Source organism: Silurus aristotelis (assembly GCF_946808225.1).
Source record: "Silurus aristotelis genome assembly, chromosome: 4".
Taxonomy (NCBI): Eukaryota; Metazoa; Chordata; class Actinopteri; order Siluriformes; family Siluridae; genus Silurus; species Silurus aristotelis.
In genome coordinates this window covers 14,402,499-14,426,787 of record NC_139577.1, presented here as the reverse complement: position 1 = coordinate 14,426,787, position 24,289 = coordinate 14,402,499, and the positions used below count along the sequence as shown (strand labels likewise).

General features: G+C 39.2%; 1 protein-coding gene across 10 annotated transcripts in view; it reads right to left on the bottom strand.

Annotated features, from left to right (window-relative positions):
* Window positions 1-24,289, bottom strand: part of slc4a11 (solute carrier family 4 member 11) — a 66,030-nt gene that overhangs the window by 11,163 nt on the left and 30,578 nt on the right. For 4 of the 10 annotated variants that reach the window (XM_083540227.1, XM_083540226.1, XM_083540225.1 and 1 more), the window contains 9 exons: window positions 15,004-15,126; window positions 13,239-13,282; window positions 12,886-13,114; window positions 8,079-8,160; window positions 6,900-7,023; window positions 5,357-5,566; window positions 3,366-3,450; window positions 3,144-3,269; window positions 1,229-1,342 (listed from right to left, as the gene is read on the bottom strand). In XM_083540227.1, coding sequence (XP_083396353.1) covers window positions 1,229-1,342; window positions 3,144-3,269; window positions 3,366-3,450; window positions 5,357-5,566; window positions 6,900-7,023; window positions 8,079-8,160; window positions 12,886-13,114; window positions 13,239-13,282; window positions 15,004-15,126 — 1,137 coding nt within the window. Of the gene's footprint in view, window positions 1-1,228; window positions 1,343-3,143; window positions 3,270-3,365; window positions 3,451-3,899; window positions 3,954-5,356; window positions 5,567-6,899; window positions 7,024-8,078; window positions 8,161-9,897; window positions 9,931-12,885; window positions 13,115-13,238; window positions 13,283-15,003; window positions 15,127-24,289 lie in introns of all 10 variants that reach the window. The other 6 variants (XM_083540218.1, XM_083540220.1, XM_083540222.1 and 3 more) reach the window with 3 other exon arrangements.

Below are 24,289 nucleotides of genomic sequence, written 5' to 3'. Positions count from 1 at the left end.
TGTTCTCAATAAACAACCAGGAAAACCACAGCAGGGGACTGAGGCTTTAAAACTGCTTTAAAGTTCTTCTTTTAACTAATGAACAGGTCAACCAGACCTTCAGAATATAAATAAAGACTACCACAAAATGCTTGGCCTTTACCACAAAATGCAAACCGCTGCTAACCCAAACAAGGAACAGGAAGGTAGGGAAGGTTCATGTTAGCTAAACCTCTACAGAAAGAGGAAAATGTGCGATAAAAGAAATTGCCAGGGGTGAGGACAATGTGTCACATTTCAGGCAATAATTAATTGGATATGCAACAGAGTACCAAAAATAAGTAGATTACCAATCAAATCATTAATTTGGATTGTGATCATTTATGAGCTAATCTCTTTTTGGTAAATTACATGTGTATTAAGGACTAAAAGTACAAAAAGTGTAGACCTGTTTACATACAGTACATAATGTGCATTGTACTTAGAAATTACAATTGTATAAAATTATAAATATATTTATAAACTCCCCACCCCCACCCCACGAAAAAATAAAAAAAATCGCTTAACCTGTTTAAGGCTTTAATACTCCATCTTTGTTTCTTTTTGATCTGTTTCTGATGTTTGTTTATTTTTTTGGAACATTTGAAATTGAGTCATAACAATCTCCCCTTTCATTTCCAAGAGTAGAAAACACTGTCAAGAATTCTTCCATGAACAGGCAGATCATTCTCTCAAGTATTTCCAATTAAATTCATCAACATAAACCCACAAGCAAGACTCTCTGATTGGGAGAGACAAACCACAAATCTTGGCCAAACAAACTGCAACAATGTTTGATAGACCTCCTGGTCTAAGAGTGAGAAATCCTTTCTACAACATGCTGTGGTTAGCAAAGCTCTAATTCTACACACAGACTCATTACTCAGTCAGAGGATGAAGTAAACAACTCTCACCAAAATGAGACTAAGCGTGTGAGTGTTTGTAGGACCGAAGCATTGTGCATATGGGGTGTGGATGTACATCAGGTAGCAATAACCCTACTGCTGATAAAGATAGCAATGTGTGGGTGTGTGTGGGTGTGTGAAGAATATTCATACCACTGAAAAAAATAAAATGTGTTCGTTTGTGTGAAAATATTCATAGTGCTGAAAAAAGTGTGTGTGTGTGTGTGTGTGTGTGTGTGTGTGTGTGTGTGTGTGTGTGTGTGTGTGTGTGTGTGTGTGTGTGTGTGTAAGACGAATAGCCATACCACTGATGAAGATGGAGATAGGTGCAGTAGTTAGGGGAATAACCAGAGGAGAACCAGCAAACAGTGAATAGATGATTCCACCTATACTTTGCCCAATGATAGTCTTTTGAACATCTAATACACACAGATAAACACACTGTAATCAACAAAAGAAAAACTAAATAAAAAAACATACAATATCAATTATGACCATAAAAATACTCAAATTGCAAAGATATGCACATACAGGTTGCTAAAAGTCTGAAGAACCCTGAAGAAATTGCAAATCTTTAAAAATATAAAGACAAATGACAACATAAATGTCAGCCTTGTTTTAATTATTGGGAATATTTAAATACAAAAAAACTAGCACAACTTCATTGTACAACTCTGAAAACCCTCCCTCTCAACTAATACTTTGTGGACCCTAACCCTAACCCTAACCCTAACCTTTTGCTTGTGTTATTGCATTAAGTCTTTGTGAATAAGTCTCTCTTAACTTCACATGACTAGACTTTCATTCCAATCTTCTTTTCAAAAAAGTTCATGTTTGCTATTTTTAGGTCATTCTATAGGTTTTTGATAGGTCTGATTAAGGTCTGGGCTCTGGCTGGCCATTCCAGGATTTTGATTATCATTTTCTGAAGCCATGTCTTTGTTGATTTTAATGTGTGCTTTGGGTCATTGTCATGTTTAAATGTGAAACTGCTCTTCATTTGCAGCTTTTTGACAGAGTAAAGAAGGTTTTGTGCTAAATAGCTTGGTAACTAGAGCTATTTATTTTTCCCATCTTTATAAGCTGAAGAGAAGCAGCCCCGAAGCATAATGCTACCCCCACCATGCTTCACTGTCGGTATGAGGTTCCTTCAATGATGCTCTGTATTGGCTTTGTGCCAAACATACCTTTCAGAATTATGGCCAAAATGTGCAACCATTGTCTTGTCAGACCATAACACATTTTCTCACATGATTTGGAGTGACAGAATTAATCATTTGGCATAATTCAGAAGCATATTCTTCAGTTTAAGAAATGGTTTCCGTCTTGCAACCCTACCACACAGCTCAGACTTGTACAGAATGCAGGAGGTGGTAGACACAAGCAAGGGGTGGCCAGTTCCTGCCAGAAATTCCTAAACTTATTTCAGTATTGCTGTTGACCACTTGGTAGCCTCCCTGATAATTTTTCTCCTCTGCCTCTCATAATTTCTCATTCTTTTATATGCAGTTACATATATATTTAATATCCCTCTCCTGATTGGTAGCTTTTAACAATTAAGTCTCACAGTCTCTTTATAGCCCATGACTCTTCATAACCACAAACAGTCAAGCAAATCCTACAGCAACACATGACTTTTATCACATGAGTTTTAATCAGAATCACTTGAATTGATGGCATTTAACTACAGGCCAATTTTGAATAATAACTCTAAGGACAGTTAGAGCCCCCATTATGAAAGGGTGTGCATACTTATGCAAACAGGATGTTTTTATTTAAAATGTTCCCAATTATTAAATATTTCTTTTTTTTCCTCTGGATTTTTGTTTATTGAAAGATCACATAAAAGTTGTATCAAGTCTGAGATTATTTTGTCTTAATATTTGTAAAAATCTGCAATTTTATAAGTGTGTAGACTTAATATATATATATATATATTCACTGTAAAAAATCTAAAATATTTGACACATTTTTAATAAAAAAATTACATAATTTGACAATATCTAAAATTGAGCTATTAACCATAAGAACAAGGTTTGAAACTTTTTTATAATTTTATTCCAGAATTACACTAGTCAGAAGGTGTTAAAAGAAGGTTAAATAACACAGCTCACACTGTACTGATTTAATTATTGTATTGTAATTCAAATTAAACATTTGAAATTATGCTCCACATGTAATGAATGTACAATTTAATGTGATTTTCATTTTAGTCTTCACCTATTTCTCCTCTTGTGCTTTCATCATTGAGTGAGCCAAATGCAATGGCAGGAAGCAGAACGGCGATGTAGAGGAAAATGGATGTCGTCATATACTTCAATAGTGCTTTATTGTTGCCCACTATGCCTGAAAAACAACCCATAAACATAAATACATCTTCTTATACATACATATATGGATTTCAATAGATCGTGTGCATGTGTCTGAACGTTAGTATTTTACCATCAGTAAAATCCGATATATAGAAGGGCAAGCGGCGACACAGATCCTCATAGATGCCTCTGCCCACTCTGAAAAAATCTCTACACTACAGAGGGTAGAGACGGGGAGAGAGAGAGAGCACAATTAAACACACAGACTCTGAGTTAAACCCCAAAACACACAGAAATACGCTAAAGGGAGAAGCACAGAACAAAGCCCCACGCAAGCATATAAATTAACACACACAAGACTCTTACAGAATCACAAGCAAAATCTACAGACAAGCTGCATCCATGCTAACAAAACAGTTCACATTGCAGATAGGAAAAATACTGAGTTAAAGCAAGCAAATGAGCAAACACGCATATACACTCAAATACTGACAAAAAAAAATAAATCCCACACACCCAACCACACACTCGATCACTTGTACATTCACGTGTACACAAATACGCATACACAGCCACACCATTCATATGCCTAAACAAACACACATAAACGCTCATCTACACTTTGGCACAGTGGCATACAGAAGCACAGTTGAATCTCACTCACACAGAGCCCCCTGCACAGCAGAGAGAGAGATACAAGGTGAGCAGAGACTGCAGACTGGAGAGAGAGACAGCCCGGCATTAGAAATACCCCTCTACAATGTCACTACAAGGTTAAAGCAACAGAACAGCATTAGCAGAATCACTACAATGCAATGATGGCCAACATCGTAATAGACGTTGATCAATGCTGCATCGAAATAAAAAGTTTTTAAAGCATCCCAAGAAGAAAAATGTTGTCACATTTACAAAATCCATATCTGAAAGGAAGCATCAAAAATTCACTAGTATTCTAAAAAAGATTTTCAATAGCAGCGATATACATGTGTTTTGTAATTAACACAGGACAAATAAAAATGTGATAGAATTATTGAAAAACATTAAATTATAAGTCAAATATTTTATTTGTGACCTGTATCTAATATTTTTTGCAGAGGAATGTGTTTCGTGGTGGAATTAAACACACACACACACACACACACACACACACACACACACACACACACACACACACACACACACACACACACACAAACAGAATATCTAAGGCAATTCTTAAATAAAGCCAGGTTTTTCCATTCCATTCATAATTAAGTCATTTATTATAGCACTGCATGTCTGGTATGTGTGTATATGTAGCGCTGCATATGTTTTTTTGAGAGAAAGAGAGAGAGAGAGAGAGAGAGAGAGAGAGAGAGAGAGAGAGAGAGAGAGAGAGAGAGAGAGAGAGAGAGAGAGAGAGAGAGCAAGAGAATGATCTGTCTTGTGGCTGTTCTCTGTGATGAATAGCCTTTGGTATACACACATACACACACATTAACTAATACACACAAGAGCGCACACACACAAAACAATGATCCTCCACCTGGTTGCCATTCTTCAGATGTGTGATAGAGTGAATAAATAAATAAATAAATAAATAAATAAATAAATAAATAAATAAATAAATAAATAAATAAAACAAAAACAAAACTATTTGGCCCTATTTTCACTTCCTTATGGAGAGCGCCTTTACGAGCGGGAAAACCTCAGCCATGGTGGTCTGCATGGAGGTGTATGCCTTTGTGGGTGTGTGTGTGGGAATATGTGTGTATGCATATATGTGTGTGTGTGTGTGTGTGTGTGTGTGTGTGTGTGTGTGTGTGTGTGTGTGTGTGTGTGTGTGTGTGTGTGTGTGTGTGTGTGTGTATTCAAAATGGGCAGCAAGCAAGGTAAATTCTCATAAGCGGATACATGCTCTGCAGTAGACAATAAACAAGCCAGTCACCCGTCAGCACCAGTGAAAGTGAGAGAGGAAAAGCTCAATGCAAGTATTAAGAAATGTGGATGAAAACCAAAGCAAACATTGATACAAGGATGCATGCATTAAGAATAAAAGAAAATACCTGACACAGATGTTTAAATCCAAACAGGTCCAAACTACAGATACGTACACATATTGCTGCCATTATCTAAACATACCTTTAGTGGTTTGTGGCTGTGTGGGTCAGTCTCTTCCTCCTCTACAGTGGTAGTTTTGCACTTGGCAGCAGTCAGGTGGAACCTCTGAATGACCAGTGCCTCTTTAAACTCCTCTGGAGTCTTACTCTCCAGCAGCTTTTGCCTGAATGAGATGTCTGAGAACATGCTTGCAAACGTCCGGCCTAGCTCCATTGCTGTCTTAGTGCTTTTCTGAGGGGAGAAGGGGAGAGGAGAGGTAAAAAGAGGTGAGGAGACAAGAGTAGGGGGGAGGAGAAAAGGAGATAAAGTAAAGGTAAAGAGAGGTGAGGAGACAAGAGGAGAGGTGAGGTGAGGTAAGGTGAGTAGGGGAAAGAAGAGGAGATGAGAGAAGATATGAGAAAATGTGAGGAGAGGTGAGAAAAGGAGGCAAGAGAAGAGGAGATCAGAGGAAAGGTAAAAAGAGGTGAGGAGACAAGAATAGAGGAGAGTGAGGTGAAGAGACGAGAGGAGAGGAGAGGTGAGGAGAGGTGAGGTAAAAAGAGGTGAGGAGACAAGAATAGAGGAGAGTGAGGTGAAGAGACGAGAGGAGAGGTGAGGAGAGGTGAGGTAAAAAGATGAGAGGAAAGGAGAGGATAGGAGAGGATAGGAGAGGATAGGAGAGTAGAGGAGAGGAGAGGAGAGGAGAGGAGAGGAGAGGAGAGGAGAGGAGAGGAGAGGAGAGGAGAGGAGAAGAGAGGAGAGGAGAGGAAATGAGAGGAGATTACAAGGAGAGGAAAGATGAGGAGACGAGAGAAGAGGAGAACAAGAAAAGTACAGAAGAGACAATCGGAGAAAGAGAGCAGAGGAGATGAAATGAGGTGAGTAGAGAGGAGAAATAAGGAGAGGAGAGAAGAGAATGATAAGAAAACAGTATGTAATATATCGGACACATGTTTTAATGGCATGACTGATGTTAAATCTGATATGCTTATGTGTATATGCTTATTTATAATTATTGGTTTAACGTCGATTATACCAATGCAATTATTTGACAGTGTTTTAATAATTCCTGTGATTTAAATTTTGTTACTAAAGTGACTAATCCTTTCAGTACCTGTAAGCATATGAACAGCAGAAATGTGCAATCTAATTCTTCTGGATTACATCTCAGGATAAGAACTTTTTTTTTTTTTTTTTAAGTTACATAATGTTTGTTTTGCTTCAGTTTAATACACACAATGTGCAGAGAGATAAACCTGTAGAGGCAAGCAATCCTGCTTTTAGTGAAATGAGTAATTGAACACACAAATGTGCCTCTGTATGTGTGTGGTAGAGAAAAAGAGTGGCATCTGCTGTGCAGAGTAGCACATAATAGTAGAGAGAGGCTAAGGTGATTAGAGTACAGTCTAAACACAAACTCCCAGATTTATGGTTCAAATATAGTCCCTGAGATCAGCATGGGTCCCAAAATGCTTTAGTGGATAGAACGGTAGAAGGTCAGGGTTGTCAGTATATACAGTGTGTGTGTGCTTGTGCGTGTGGGTGTGTGCGGGTGTGAGTGTGTGCGGGTGTGTGTGTGGATTACCATCTTAAGAGGTGCAAGTATAAGGATGACGTAGCGGACCTCAGCACAGTTCTCCCCCCAGTTCTGAGGCCGGTCCAACCGAGAAATACACACATGCCGCCTTTGTAAGTTCTTCACATTGCAGCTGTTAAAAGTCATACAGTGTTATGTTAGATATAGAATATGCTTATTCTTTGTGTCTGCACATACAATAGCATTTCATTATACAGTACAATATATGGACAAACGTTTATGGACACCTGACCACCCTCCAGTCCACTCTTCTGGGAAGATGTTCCATTCTATTTAAAAGTGTGCTTGTGAAGATTTGGGCTCATTCAGCCACAAGAGCGTTAGTAAAGTCAGGTATTGATGTAGGTGAGATGATGACTGGGGTGCAGTCATCATTCCAATTCGTCCCAAAGGTGTTCAGTAGGGTTGAGGTCAGAGCTCTATAGCAGGCAACTCAAAATCCAACCCATGTAAACCAGATCTTCATCCTATATCTAATACTATTTTGTGGCTACAACCTTATGGTAACAGTTTGGGAAAAGAGGCACATATGACAAAAAAAAGTCAGGTGTCCCAAAACTTTTGTCTATATAGTGTATAATATAGTGCATAAAAAACATTATAAGTCAAATGTCCTAAAATACAGTAAGATTGATCTGGAAGAGGAACTTGAATTAATATATACTCTATTTACCTAGCAGCTTTGAAATATTATTATACTATACTTAATGTTACTTAATATAACATTACTTATACTTTATACATTATTCATTAATGTTTTAATATTACTAAATAGTAATAAATATTTTAATATTATGTCAAAGGAATGTGACTAATGGCTTTTTATTTGAACAATGATAATTATAAAATTATAAACCAACATTTTTTTCATTATTCTATTGTTTCATTATAAGTTTTTGCTTTTAGTTTTTACTACCATATATATGTAGCGATAGATATTTTACAGAAGTAGATCAAATACATCTTTTTAACTTGTCATTTTAGTTATTAACTTCACTGACAACACCCAAGACATTTCAGATTTTTGTAGACACAGCTCTGATCTGCATCAGCTGCAGAGGTTAGGTGCTGGCGTTAATCAGCAATAACAGTATTATCAGTATTAACAACATTACAAAAATCTGAATATTCATTATGAAATTGTTGAGAAGTACTTAGTGGACTCACAGGATGCAGAGCCAAGATTGCTGGTACTGGATTCCTGTGGCGGTAGCTGTTACACACTGCAGGGTTTCAGACAGCAGGTGCACTGTACGGTGGGGAAAGGTTGGGGTTAAACAAGGAGAGGGGTCTGAACTGGTACAGGTGCCTAGGGCAGAAGCTTAGGAACATAAGCGTGGTCAGATTGGGTAAAGGTTTTGAGAAAAGGACGGATGCATGTTTAATTCACATGTAATTTGGTTTTGGACCTTCTGCCCCCAGCAAAAAAGTAATGAAATAAAAAATAAAAAACGTATTGAAATAGAGATGACATGCAATACATTTTTATCACTTTATATATTTTATCACTTTAAACTGGATGAAAAGGTCAACACACACACCACTAAATGAAAGAAGAAGCAGATTGAGAGCAGCAAGACATTAGAGGCCAGTGCACAACACTGCAGCAGAAGTGAGTGACAATGAAGACCTTTCCGAAGACAGCAGCAAATGTTTAATTCAAATTAATCAATCTGCATGAGTGTGTGTGTGTGTGTGTGTGTGTGTGTGTGTGTGTGTGTGTGTGTGTGTGTGTGTGTGCACTCTATCCTCTCTTATGAAGGTATGTACTGTCTAGCATACTAAGCAAGAGGGCGATGGAAGCACGTGTGCAAGTGTGTGTGTGTGTGTGTGTGTGTGCGTGTCCTTTGGCAGAGGTGACAGGTGTGAGCTGTTCAGAAGGGCCGGCAGGAACTGTGTGCGTGTGTGTGTGTGTGTGTGTGTGTGTGTGTGTGTGTGGGTATGTGGGTCTGTGCGTGCATGTGTGTGTTAGCTGTGTAGTGAGCGCGATGGATTTCTCTGGCACATAGTCACACTGTCTCATCAATAAGACATCACACACTCACATCCAAGACTGATGGGTATCACCATGACAACACACTCGGGTACCATCGAGAAAGGGGAAAAAAATCCAAAAAATAAGCGCAGGGGAAAGTAAGAAAGGTAGAACGGGTGCGAGGGAAAAAGCACAAAGGATGATTGCAGGTAAGGATGGCATTGGTGTAAGGAACAACGTAAGTTCTTGATATAATTTACAAATTAACCTACTGAAAGCACTCTGATCACAAACATGGTAACTGACACACATAGGTACAGATATAGATATAACACACATACAGACACATGTATCTTGTCACTGACATACATGCCAACCATCACACACTGGTATAAAAGGGCATGCTTCAGATCACTCCTCTTTCATCATGACCTCAAAGATAGTAACTATAGATCTCATCTGAATAAATGAATTACATGCAAGCTCATACACACACAAACACACACATTTGTCTTACTATGCTTGTGAGGACTTTCCTAATAATGCAGCTAATTAATGCAGTACTACACCTAAATATAACTTGTACCTTAACAGACGAAAAAAAGCTGCAGCTTCTTTAAAAAAAATTTAAACGCAGTGTTCTTTGCATAGACTTTGTATAGATACACATTAACATTATGGGCACTTTTGGTCCCATCCCAGATACAAACGCCACACACACACACACACACACACACACACACACACAAAGACACACACACAATGTACAGCAGCTTTTATTATAATCTGTAAATAAATGTGTGTATTCTTTCTCTGTCTTCAAAAAATAGATTTGTAAATACTATACATTCCAAATAAATCAGCATTAACTAATTAGCATGTTGTACTGATCAAATCCTTCTGTCAATCAAATCTAACAGAAAGATAGACATAGAGCGTAAGAAGCAGATGGAGTGAGGTATGTGTCAAAGTGATGATGGAGACAGGTCACATCTGTTCGCATGCCCTTACCCTTATCATAAAAAAGGAAATTGGGAGACCTGTCTGCATGAGAGAATTGGAGACACAGACACACTCAGAGTTCAAAGATCACACAGGAGAGAAAAGTTTTAAGGTTAAACACAGAAAAATGTGATTGTGTGAAACTCATCCCTCGCAGATCCATATTTATATATATAATACACACACTTTCTCTGTAATAAACTGGACTGTCAAGCAGATGCTGAGGTCTGTGTCACCCCAACCTCGATTTGATTTTCCTTCATAACTCGTCATTGCACTTGTGTCTTGGTTGAATGAGATGTGATAGAGCTCACAAATGTAACTTCATTCTCATCTCACTATAATTTCATCTACTGCTGCCTGATAAGACTGCGAGTTTTGTGTGCATGTGTGTGTGTGTTTGTGTGCGTATACGTGTATGTGAGTGTGTGAACACATGAGTGCAGTGGAAACATTTTGCACGCATAAACACATAACATGCAGTAAAAGCCACACAATTAGCTTCCATTCATCGCTTCACCACAGAATCTCAAACATTATCATATTTATGATGTTCACGTTCCACAATCCAATCACACTTCAGCTAATTTGCATGCTCTCAGGCCTATCTCATTAATAAGACTCTTTCTCACATGTGAGCTTTGTATCCTAGCAACAAGGGAAAGGAGAAATGGATCATCCATGTGGTTCTGAAACAGGTTAAACAACCAATTATCATCTATGGTTTAACACCATCATATTTATTTATCAATGATTTGTTTAATAATGATTTGTTTTGCTTTAATAGAAAAGCCTCATAAGAAAAGAAAAAAAAGGAATCAGCCAGCGAGAGTGAAGTGCTAAATAAAATCTTAGAAACTGTTACAACCACAATGATCAGAGGAAGATGACTATACAGTATACACACAGCATGAGGGACTGGAGTAGCTCAATTTACATATTACACACTACTTGATGAATTCTACTCTAGTTTTAGAGACGTTTAGAAGCGATTAGGCAAATAAATGAACATTCCCCCAATGAGAAAGTGTAGGAAAGTAGGAATAAATGGGCACAGTCTGAAAAAAAGCACACACACACACACATACACACACACACACATACACACACTCCATTAGACTACATCCACATTAATCCGGATACATTTGCGAACCATCTTTTTCTCTACATTTTGGACTTCTATCCACACTGAGATGCAGCTTTTGTACAGCGGAAAAAAGCTTTTCTCAAACACTCTCTCTAATGGATAAATAAGTGTACACTGCTTTCACGCTGTAGTTTGGATTGAGAAAACACTGATTGTTTAAAAAAAAGACACATTTTTTTAGTCATGTGAGTCAGTCATGTGACTCAATTGACTAAATGCAAACAAGACGGTGGATGATGTATCGCAGTTGTTGTTTGTGCCTGCTATCTAGTTTGATAGCGCTGTTAAAGATTAATGTCACTTTGTACAGCCTTCAGTTTACACTTTTTTCAATGGTTAGGAAATGTGCATTTGCAACTGTATCAATTCAAAGAGATGAAAAGTAAACAAACAGCTGACAGAAAGGACGCAGGCCAAAGCTATGAACATTACAGCTAAGACCTGTAAGAACATTTACATTACATGTATTGTGTAGTGAAGGGGGGGGGGGGGGGGGGGGGGGTTAAGTACTGTAGTTTAATAATGCTATGCCTTCATGTATGTTACAGTCTACAGGCTTTTACATGCTTTTTGCTCATTTAGATAAATATGTAGTTTGTGTAAACATACAAAAAACACAAAATGATACATATCCCTATTATTAAGATAAAAACCACCACACACACACACACACACACACACACACACACACACACACACAGTTGCCAGAAACGTCTGTCTTTTGATGGTACAAATTTCTGCAAATACAAAGTTCATGTAGTAAACAAAGGAGAAAGCACTGTCACTCTAACTGTCTCCTCCTCACAGTTCCTCGAATAAGAAAAGACAAAGAACAATGTAAGCAATAGCAAAATGCACTTGTTTCCTTCTCCTTGACCTGTCAAGACAACAATTTAAAAATAGTTATTGCCTACAAATCAACAATGCCAACTGCTACTTTCGCTCTGCAAAAAATATCACATTATACAAAAATGTAATAGGTGGCACACTATCAGTCTTTCCTACACTCATTTAAAAGGTCTTATAACCTAATGTTCAAGATAAACTGGAATAGAAAAAACATGGCACAGTGGTAAAGTCATTAAGCACAGGGTTGGTTGATACAAATTCTGTCTGGTGCATGAAAAGCTAATTAAGGTCTAAAGATACGCAGATTAATTTGCCTTCTCCTATAAGCGTGTGCAGATCGAGAGTCTGAAATACAGCAACGTAAGAATAAACAAACTGAGCAATTGCACCAGGTAAAATAATATCCTTTAGCAGACTAGTTCCTTTTGGTTTTGAGTGACTTGCTTTGCTCTAGTATAATCACAGAGCTCGTCTCTCAAAAGTGGAGTAAATGTAGGAAAGGTCTAACTGGAGCTCATGTCCTGACAAGTCGCCTTGTGTCCTTTGGGAGGCTGTGACAGTTACAGTGAGTGGTGATGTGTAAATGCGTGGACACAAGTGAGCTATTATCTGACTGCTCTGTCACGATCAGCTCAGGCCTGACCTCTGACCCCTGCCTACACATTCCAGATTGAGATTTGTGGGGAAAAGGATAGTTGACTTTATTGCTGTCAACCTGATCCTGCACATACCCCATGTCTATTTCCATGTTTAATTTTTCTCCTCTTTTGGGCTAGTCTGCTTTCAAATGCTAACTAGGCTCATTGAAAAGTACAAAATGAATTGCTGCTGGTCACAAAGTAGGAAGAGTGAGTGATAGCTGTCAAGACGGCTGTGCTTAGTGTCCCTGGTGTGTCAATCACTTTAGCATCTAATGCTAATGCCCTGGTGAGCTACAACAAAAAAGCTTTATTCCAAATGCACAAATGCACTTGTTTTTTTACCCTCCCCCACTCCCATACCATTTACTTCCTGTGAGCCTGCGTCGGTAAAGAGTGAGCTCATGATCTCCTCGAAGTTGCAGCCCGGCTCAGCCGTGTGCGGGTCTTGCGAGACGTGCCGAAGCATCGTCTTCAGCACGTCGTCCAGCGACGCCTCGTCTTCGTGCAGCAGAATACTCGCCCTCTCCAAAAAGCCATCCAGATCCCTGTGAGCCCTCACCTCCTCCTCAAAGTTCATCAGCTTTACATACTGGTAACACACACACACACACACACACTCATAAAGGTATAAGAGATAAAACTAAAAAAAGAAACAGCATGACACATTTGAATTTATCTGTATACATTTACTTTTGGAAAAAAAAGGGACTTACTCTACGAGATGTATTGAGCAAGACACAGCCATGGACGTCAGAATCTAGAAATGCAGAGTGCATATAAGAGAGTGAAACACAGCAGGAAATGGACATACAGACTAGATACAAATGCAAATGCATGTGAATGGATGCTTGCATAACACATATCTGGCACTGATCTCTTGTTTGTCCTGTATAGTTGTCAGACTCATCCAGAGTGCGCTTTACAACCATCACAGGACGGTTGCACTCTTATTATATGAGATTGTGCGGGAGATTATATGCCTTAGACCTTTTTATCACAAAGAAATCTATCACTTTTGCATGCTCTCTGAGCAGGAAGACCGGCCTTCCGAGAGCCATTCAGCCCGGATTAGCACGGCTCACCACTAACTCTTTTCTGCCTCCGCTTTCAGATTAGACAGCTGCTGTAATGGGTTTAGGATTAAAAGGGGAAGTTTGAGAATAAAAGGCACGGTTTAAAAGCATAACTTTGTATCAGGAACATTTTAATGAGCAGTAAATCCGTGTGTTAAATTAATAGGGTTGTGTAACCTCTGAGCCATTTTTAATCGCCTATTGCTAACATTTTAACATAAAAAAAAAAACCTTCTTAAAATGACAACAAAATAAAGATTTTGATACAACCCTGTATACACCTTGTTCCTGTATACTGACAAAACTGTAAATATCTTTTTTTGGATTTTAAACAATATCTAGTGTATAATTGTAGATTTTACAATTAAGTGAATATAAAAACCACAGATTGCAACAAATTCAACATCCAGTTAATCCAACTCAAAGGATTAAATTCTACTGTTAGATTAGGTAACCTGGGGAGCAGGAAACAGATTAACAGCATCCTGAAAATGGCTTTTATTTTCCTCTCCAGCAGACCTGATCACCCTTAGGTAAATAACTTAACATAACCCTGTCACCACAAAAACTCACACGCACAAACACACTTTGCCTAGTTTGGAGTCAGATGATTTGAGTGGGTTTTTAATCCAGACGAGTGCTGAGGGCGACCGAGCATCGGTTCGCGGGAGACAACATGATAACAATCCCTGCTTGAACTGATAGGCGCATATATAATGCTGTTCATGGCTCGCTGGAGCAGAAAAATATATATTTAATTGAAACTGAGTATATTTGTTTAAACAGAGCTGCCCGGACCCGTGTACACCCTGTCCACTGATATGCCTTAAAAAAAAGAATCACTTTAATTGTAAAAAAAATATTACATTTGTTTCACTTCTTGACTGGAGATAATAGATGTGCAGGAAGATATTTAGAAAGAGCAAGACGGTATTTGGCATTAGTCTAACTTCTCCTGGCTGTGTTTACTCATAGCATGTTTACCAGTATGATGACACTTCCTACCAGCAGCGTTATTGATTTTTATATTTAGCTTTTAAAATGAAGCATTTTTAATGATCTAATAACTGATCAATACAGTGTTTTAGAAATAATTCACTATTGCTGATAAATAAAACATATTTATGTTCTATTCCCCATTTTCAGTTTTTTATTTATTTTTTTTATAGGTGGAATGAGTGATGGCTGCTAACCTGTTTCCATCTGTTGGTTTAAGGGTGTCACCACCTAATCACAATGCACCTGAGAATGTTGCCGTGGCAACAACTGACCTGCTAACCTGAGCATCTCTGGAGCTAATCAACAGCGCTGGGTCCGGCTTGATTAGACTCACACTCACATACTTACTATCTCTTCCTCGTTCTCTCTTTCGCTCTCTCTCACTCACACACATACACACACTGACCTGTCCCTCCTTGGTGTGTCTGGTTGCCGTAGAGATGAATGTCATCTCCTGATGGGATAGGAGAGTCCTGACCCTCCTCTCGATCCTCGCTCCCTTCCTCCTGCTCATCTCGCTCCCTCTGCTCTGAGAACATGTACACACAGATCACATGCACTCCATTACAATGGGAACGCGTCTGTAAATACACTGCACACATCTACTGAACCGTGAGTAATAATATACTGAATCTAAAATATATATACATTAATTAATTAATGTATATACACAATTCTGTATCGATAACTTGGCTCCTTTGATATTACTCAGCAAACTCTCTGAACAATCAATGATGCAATTCAAGGCTTTCGTGTTATATGAAATGCACAAGTGCAACATATCATACAGATTATAGTATTGTAAAATATAGTATTAGTTTATGGTTATTTCTTGTGATTTTAACACAGTAAGCATTAACAGAGAGGCCAGTTACCTCCTTCTCTGACCTTTATCACTGTGTTATTTTCACAACTTTAAAAACTTAAAAACCTTTGCTCACATTAAAAGAAGTATTTATTACAGCATGTTCGTTGTTTTATATACAGAATGTATTGATTTGTTAGTCCTTTGTTGCTTTGTTATTTCTAAAAGTAACACCAATATTGGATTTAAGCTTTTTTTTAAATGATTCCAGCAATATTACTATTAAACTAAAACTTAAAATCATAATCACTATGTCCGCTCAAAACACAGATTTTAAAAACAGGTACTAAACCAGAATAAATCAGGCAAAAAAAAAACATCATCTTCCAATGGCGTGAACACATAGCATTACTAAAATCTTCCTCTATCCTGACACGGCTATGCTGTGTGCTGTGGCTCTGGCTGTGGATATCAGCTTCGTATCTGTCCATTCATTTATTCATGTATTCGATAAACCATTCATTATTCTCTATGGAATGCTAGAGAAGAGTAAAGCGAGTGCTAAACCTTATCCATGAAAAGTGACTATGCTTCGGCGCGTGGACTTTTTTCCCCCTTCACCCTGGTAATCGCTCTCTTTCTCTGTCACTCTTTCACTCTTTTTCCATCTCAAGGTTTCAAAATATCTCTTAATGATCAGATTCAAAATCTCATTTATGAACAAATGAACAGCTTTAGGGAATCGTCTCTTCAGAATATTAATTAAAGGTCGGCGCAACTCAATCAGATAATGCTAATACCCTTTTGAGATTTGATTTTTAATGTGTACAAATGGACTTTAGTAATTAACTTGTGTACAGTTGCAAAAGAGCCAATGAAACACAATATGGAATAGGGCTGCAGTTTATTCAGAGAAGGAACTGACTGAGGAATAATCTTCCCTTGCACACATGTAGGTGCAACACTGACCTGTGATTGATGGTGAATTACAGTAACAAAATCTACAGCATAAAAATACATATCATTATAATGTTTCCTAATACCTGACGTAAAAACAAAAAAACGTAAAAACAAAAAATGAAAAATTATTAACTTAAAATAAGAACATCATTTAGATTATAAAATACACTTTTTCAATTATACTGACTACTTGAATCCTCAAACGTGATGGTTTAAAATGTGCTGATTCATTTCTGAATCTCAGACCACAGCGCAGACTGAAATTCAAATTCACAGATTTATATTAGGTCCGAGTACTTTGTGTTCATTCCTTTGATTTAATAATGAAAGCAGGAAAATAAAGAAATGTCTTTTTATTCGTTCTTAGTACACACAAAACATTTGAAAATGGCTTATTTCTGAATATATTCGTTTAATCACAAAATGTAGTAATCAAAATCTCACAAAATCAAATATGATCAATGCCCTAAAGTACACAATATTTCCAAAGTAATAATGAAACATCTAAGTGTATTTGTGTTTAATTTCTAGTTTTACTGAATATTAAAGAAGCTTTTATTCTCCACTCAACTACATGTATGAGTCAATGCATCTGCTTTTTACTCCACTATATTTTGACTGACAATTACATTTTGCACCTCTGTTGAAGATGTCATTAAGGCTCAACACTCCCCTACTCACATCTGCTGCCTGCGAGTGACGTTTTTTAGCACCGCTGGCTTTATTTTCAGTCCAAAAAAGAGCTCGAATAAATTCCAAAAACTTCGAGAACCAGCTTTTGTTGAAGTTCAATAAAAATATCGCTCCTCTCTGAGAATAAGAGGTGCATCAAATCCCAGTCAGCTCTGAATATTTGTTTTAAATGTAAATATCTTGATTTATTTACTTTCATTTTATTTGACCATTGAATACTAATGGTTCTTCAGCTTTGTGAAATGATACTGTCATTTAAAAAAAAAATTTGGCATTTCACCAACATGTTTCCTGGTGTTGAGCACTAGTGCATCTTTCCTATATTCAATATGAGTATATGAGTCAAACACTCAAGTACTGTTTAAATCAGATACTCTAATAAGTTTACTCAAGTCATTTTGGAATTGGTGACCTTCAAGTAGGATCCGTGCTTTTGAAAAGCATTAAGTGAATCCTAACTTTTCTAAATGGAGTCAGGATATTTGATGAAGCCACTGATGGATTATGAACTGATGCTTGATCAGTTATTTTATATCTGGGTTGTTCAAGAGTTCCACAAAACCAAATTCAAAATGAAAAATATGGCAAGAAACGTCACTAGGGTACGTAGGTAACCCTAGTTCTCTGAGCTGCGTCGAAAACGCTTTGGGAACGCCTCGTGTTGTTCAGGCTCTGAATCACATGTCAAATCTGGCCAATAGGCAGTCATAACGTCATTGGCGGGTGACGTCGCGCAAACCAGGAAGCTACAAAATGGGAGCATGATGGGAGCGACATCAGCTTCTGGAAGAGGAGAAGGTCAGCGCTGCAAGGATGCAGGGAGTATGGCCCGTTGACACAGCCCTCATTCCCTCTGGGAACTAGGGTTACCTACGTAACCTAGTGATGTTCCCTTTCAGGAATTTGAGCTGCGTCGAAAACACTTTGGGAATTAGTGTCCAATCAGGCCATACTGACCAGTCGCTGCCTAGTGTGTCTAAGCACAGCCGGCATGCAGGACAGAGGAGCTGGGAGTGGCTCTGATGTCAAGGTCATAGAACCTGACAAAGGTCAGTGGGGTGGACCAACCCGCAGCGTTACAAATGTCCTGGAGCGACACTCCAGCGGACCAGGCCATAGAGGTCGCCATACCTGGAATGAGCAGGAAGGATGGCTATGTGGAAATAGGTGTCCCTTAGATTTATCGTGACAAACCAGTCCTTGGACTTGATCTAAAACATCTTCTTGAGAGTGAGCAGTTCAAAGAGCGTATATCTAGGAACGGCCGCATTCCGCCATCTATCTTCGGAACAACGAAGTACTGGCTGTAGTAGCCTGACTCTCTGACTAAGGGAGGAACCACCTCGATGGCCCCTTTTTATTTAGGAGGGTGTGCACTTCCTGTTCCAGGACCAGAGCCTGTTTGTGTTCCACTATAGCAGGACACAACCCATTGAACCAGGGCAGAGGGGACCCAAACTGAATCGAGTAGAACTTTTCTATTGTGCGCAAGACCCACCGAGATACGTGTAGCTGTTTCTTGGAATGAATCTTCGTAGACACTGTTATTTCTTTGTAAATAAAGTGTTTATTTAACACAGAAATTCAGCATCTTCAAGAGCCTCCTGGATCAGTTGAAGCCGCCGTATCCATGAGTCGACGACTCCCGATTCATGGTTCCACACATGTTAAATACTTTGCCCGATCTCTGGGTCCGCCTCTTAATGTATATGATCTAATTTCTGCAATAATGCTTTAACACAAAGCGAAGTCTTTCTTTGCCCAGACTAAATGTATCCCAGATGTATCGGAGCTCCCGTTCCCAGATCATTCATCTTAATTATCTAATGAACGGGTCAGAGGTCGTCTCCCAAAAGGACATTCATCCTGGATCATATTCTATACTTCGACTTATACTGATTTAAGGACGACAGTCTCATTTTCCCAGTCATGGCTCTTAAGACGGACACTATAGTCTTTCATACGTTTGGCTTAACGAGAAACATCTGGTCTGCTTTCAGCAACACAGAACAAAGTCGAACACAGATTAAAGATATTGCATATTAAAGATATTACATATTTAAGATACTATACCTTCCCAAACTGCCCGAAAATCTCTTAGGGGATTAACTGATTAACTGATTAACTAATCTCTTATTATTAACTGATGCTTGATCAGTTATTTTATATCCGGGTTGTTCAAGAGTTCCACAAAACCAAATTCAAAGTAAAAAATATGGCAAGAAACGTCACTAGGGTACGTAGGTAACTCTGTCCCCATCAGAAATTTCTGACCGGGTGATCCACCGATGCCTTTCTGTGGCTACTAAGGCTGACATGGAGCGACTGACAGCCTGCGCCGTTTCCTTGGTGGCTCTAAGGGTTAGGTGTGCAGCGCGATGCAACTCCTTGATGTCGTCAGCCCCAGTGTTAAAGCCCTTGTCGAACTCTCGCTGCAGATTGGCCTGGTATGCCTGAAACACACCCAAAGTGTGGAGGCAGCCCGCGGCTTGACCTGCTGTTGCGTAAGCCCTGCCTACTAAAGCCAAGGTGGCTCTCAATGGGTTAGCAGGCAACACTGGGGCCTTCAGCAATGCAACACCTGGGGAGAGATGGGGAGCCAGCTAGTATCTCTTCAACCCTGGGCATCCCCCCATAGCCGCACTTCTTAAACCCTACTATATTTGCGTATAGCAAACGCCGGGGAAGGGTATGGGGCACATATGGGGTCTCCCAAGACCTAGACATATTGGTGTATAGGCTGGGAAGAAAACGGTAGGCCCCGGGGCGGAGGCTGTGCCGCGGGACGCAGGCAACGCTCATCCAGCTTGCTGGGAACGGGAGAGAAGTCTGTGGGCTTACTAGCATTCTAAAACTCTCACTTTTCAGAGGAAGAAAAGCGCCGTAAAAAAGGCCCTGCCGCAGCGAGAGCTTTCCCCGGGGAACGGGAGCTCAGCCCAGCAGGGGAGGTTGGGAGGACTCATCCATCTCCATGCTTTCTGCTAGGTCAGCCTGCGAGCCCCACGACCTTCGGCGCCGCTTCGCCTCGTCAAGAGTGGGGCCTGAGCCGCGAGAAAGATCACTCTCCTCGAAGAGTGATCTTCAGGAGTGGAGCATGCGGAAAGCCATATGGCTACAGCACGGACAATCATCGAGAGAGAGAGAGAGAGAGAGAGAGAGAGAGAGAGAGAGAAAGAGAGAGACGATTGAGCTTGCTCCAGTCCCAAACAAACAACACAAAGCTCATGTGTGTGTCCCCGTAAAAAAACGGGGGCAAAGAGGGACACAAGTGAAAATTTGTTTGCAGTTTAGCCGCGCTGCACAGATTCACACACAAAGCACTTACCTGAACAACAGAAGCTGATGTCGCTCCCATCGCGCTCCAATTTTGTAGCTTCCTTGGTTTGCGTGACGTCGCCCGCCAATGACGTCACGACTGCCTATTGGCCAGATTTTACAAGTGATTCAGAGTGTGAACAACGCGAGGCGTTCCCAAAGCATTTTCGACGCAGCTCAAGTTCCTGAAAGGGAACTGTATATGAGGGTTATTTGTAATATGTAATAACCAGAGGTGGCAAAAGTACACACATCCTTCTTGTAAGTAGAAGTACAGATACTCATGTTTTAAAATACTCTGGTAAAAGTTGAAGTAATAACGATATGTAATAACATATCAATGTAAAGTAATAATAACAATGTAAAGAAGTTTGGGCTCTGACATGTAAGTACCACGCTGTCAGGCTGGTAGCAGGACCTTACGCCATATTAATAATTGGGTTATTGCGTCAACGGGCCATACTCCCTGCATCCTTGCAGCGCTGACCTTCTACTTTTCCAGAAGCTGATGTCGCTCCCATCATGCTCCCATTTTGTAGCTTCCTGGTTTGCGCGACGTCGCCCGCCAATGACGTTATGACTGCCTATTGGCCAATTATTCAATCGATTAAAATATTTAATCGCGATTAAGCAAATGATTGTCATGAGATAACTCAGGATCAATCGCAAAGTTAATTGCACATTTTTATCTGTGCTAATATTTTTTTACGTTTTTAATACTCTAATCAGCATGGGCATGGACAAATATTGACGCTTTATGCATTATTATTATTAGTGAAACCAAACTCAAAAGTAAAGTAATTATGGTGTTTTATATTAAGTCAATCATCAGGTTTCACATCGAAAACAAAATATTATCTGATTCCGTAATCCGTAAGAAAGTTAGAGATACAGTTTTTTTCCGATATCACGTATATATTAACCGTCCGTGTGGAAACAGCAAAGGTTCCGTTTGGTGTTTCCACACGGACGGTCAATATATCCGGACATGATATCGGAAAAACTGTATCTCATAACTTTCATACGGATTACGGAATCAGATAATATTTGTTTTCGATGTAAATTGGGTTATTTAAAAGTTTTATTATTATGTTTGTGAGGCATGTATTCACTAAGATTCAGGTTGTTTTATTTATGTGTTTGTGAAGAGAGATGACAGAGACGGCAGAGTGCGCACCCTTTCTCTTTTCTTTATTTTACAGCGTTTTGTTGGTATTATGAGTGTACACAAATAAAAGTAGACCCTTTACGGATTTGAATGATGTATTGATATTATCTGTACGATCAAAAAAGACAGAGTAATTTAAGTTTGTTTCAGCGTTATGAGGAAAAAATGCCACAAAATGCGCCGGCATGTTTGTCGACCCCAGCGGGTTAATTGTGTGCATCATTGCGCATTTTGGTGCTGATTTGAGACTTGGCACATCAGTAAAACGAATGTTTACTGATTAAAAATTATTTTTCGGTGGAGTTTTTTTTATTTGTAAAAAAAAAGGACGCCGTGAAAAAACGTGTTGTGCTGAAGGTTTTAATTTCATCTCTCCTATATTTATTTATTTATATCTGTAATAAAAATGGTCAAACAAAAAAGAAGTGTGCGCTGCATTAATCGCGTAAACTTGCGTTAATGCGTTAATTTTGACAGCCCTAATTAATAAATTAGTACAAAAGAATTTTACATTTTGTTACCTAATGAATGTATCAAGGCTGAACATGCACCATATAGAACACAAGCAGAGAAAAAAGATGATGATCAGGTGAACAGTAATGTCTCTGTTATCAGTCATGTTTATATCGCTGACTCCCTCTGTCTCATCCACCTAGACCCCATACTACTTTTTGCCTTCTGCCTTACACATTGTTAGCATCATAAACTAGCCTACATCTGTAGAGTGTGAGAGCCAGGAAATTAAAAACTAAAAGTAACGAGCCTATTTTGAAAATGTAAGAAGTAGAAAGTACAGATATTTGTGTCAAAAGGAGTGAAGTAAAAAGTTGTCCAAAAAATAAACAGTGAAGTAAAGTACTGACCACAGAAAAATCCACTTAAGTACAGTAATAAAGTATTTGTACTTCGTTATTTCCCACCTCTCTAACATCATCAGTTATTAAATTTTTTTTTATTTTTATTTTTTCTAAATAAATAAAAAAACAAATGACCGCAACATACACTAACCAGCTTAAGACTATTTGTGGAAACTCCAAAACATTAAAGTATATATAAACAGTCAAGTATTTATGCACATAAAATATATGTTTACTGTATCTTTTGGAATGCTGTGGTATAGGAGAAGACTTTGGGAAGAACTGTTATTAGAGAATAATCAGCACTGCAGTGAAATCAGTATTCCAGCTTCAATTTGGGCTCACTGTGTGATAGAGGGTGTTAGTGGAAAAAGACGAATTAAAAGAAGCTGATTAAACATTTCTCTTGCTTCTTAATGCATAGACATTAATCAATCTATAAGTAAAGAAGCTGACAATTTCTGCATGGGTAGTCAGCTTGTGCAAGCTTATGGTACAGCTGCATTCCCGTCAGAGATGCTCTTAATATTCTCGAGCTCTCATTTTCCATGCACTTTTTGGCTATAGTGAGGCACATGATCGATATTTTATGTTGTCAATGATACGTAGAGACGTGAATGCTTTTTCATTTGCCTTTGTTTATAACTGGCAAGTGCTCAAATAATTAGCAAGTAGTCATGGGCAAAGAGGTGGAGAAGGTGGATGAGTTCAGGTACCTGGGGTCAACAGTGCAAAGTAATAGAGTGTGTGTTAGAGAAGTGAAGAAAAGAGTGCAGGCAGAGTGGAGTGGGTGGAGAAGAGTGGCAGGAGTGATTTGTGATAGTAGGGTATCTGCAAGAGTTTAAGGGAAAGTTTATATGACTGTGGTGAGACCTGCGATGTTGTACGGTTTAGAGACAGTGGCATTGAGTAAAAGACAGGAGGTGGAGCTGGAGGTAGCAGAGCTGAAGATGTTGAGGTTTTCGTTGGGAGTAACGAGGATGGACAAGATTAGAAATGAGTTTATTAGAAGGACAGCGCATGTAGGACGTTTTGGGGACAAAGTGAGGGAGGCGAGATTTAGATGGTTTGGACATGTGCAGAGGAGGGACATGAGGTATATCGGTAAAAGAATGCTGAAGATGGAGCCACCAGGAAGGAGGAAAAGAGGAAGGACAAGGAGGCGGTTTATGGATGTGGTGAGGGAAGACATGCAGGGAGTGGTTTGAAAGAGGCAGGTGTAGAGGACAGGGGGGGTATGGAGACGGATGATCCGCTGTGGTGACCCCTAATAGAAGAAGCCGAAAGAAGAAGAAGAAAATGGACAGCATGCTCTTCTCCTCATCAGGAGCTGATATCATTGATCTAAAAGAGTTACTGATCATTTCTGTTTCAGTCATCTGTTTTCACACTTTCATGAGAGACAGGGATTTGTGTTGGACTACTGCAGGGCTAGACGTATCGTATGCCTTTAGTCTGCGCCTTTACAATAGAAAAGTGGCACTGTGCTAAAATAACCTTAATATACACCATAACATTAAAAGCACTGACAGGTGACATAAATAAACCTCATCACAATGACACCTGTCAAGGGGTGGGATATTTTAGGCAGCAAGTAAACAGTCAGTTCTCCAAAATGATGCATTGGAAGCAGGGAAAATGGGCAGGCATAAGAATCTGAGCAACTTTGACATGGGACAAATTGTGATTTCTTGACGACTGTGTCAGAGCATTGCCAAAACAGATGGTCCTGTGAGGTGTTCTGGGTATGCAGTGGTTAGACCAAAGGTGGTCTAAGGAAAGACAAGCAGTTTACCAGTTACAGGGTCATGTGCACTCAAGGCTCACTGATGTGTGTGGGGAGTAAAGGCTTAATCCATTCTGGCTATGATGTGTCAGACTGGTCAGAGTGCCA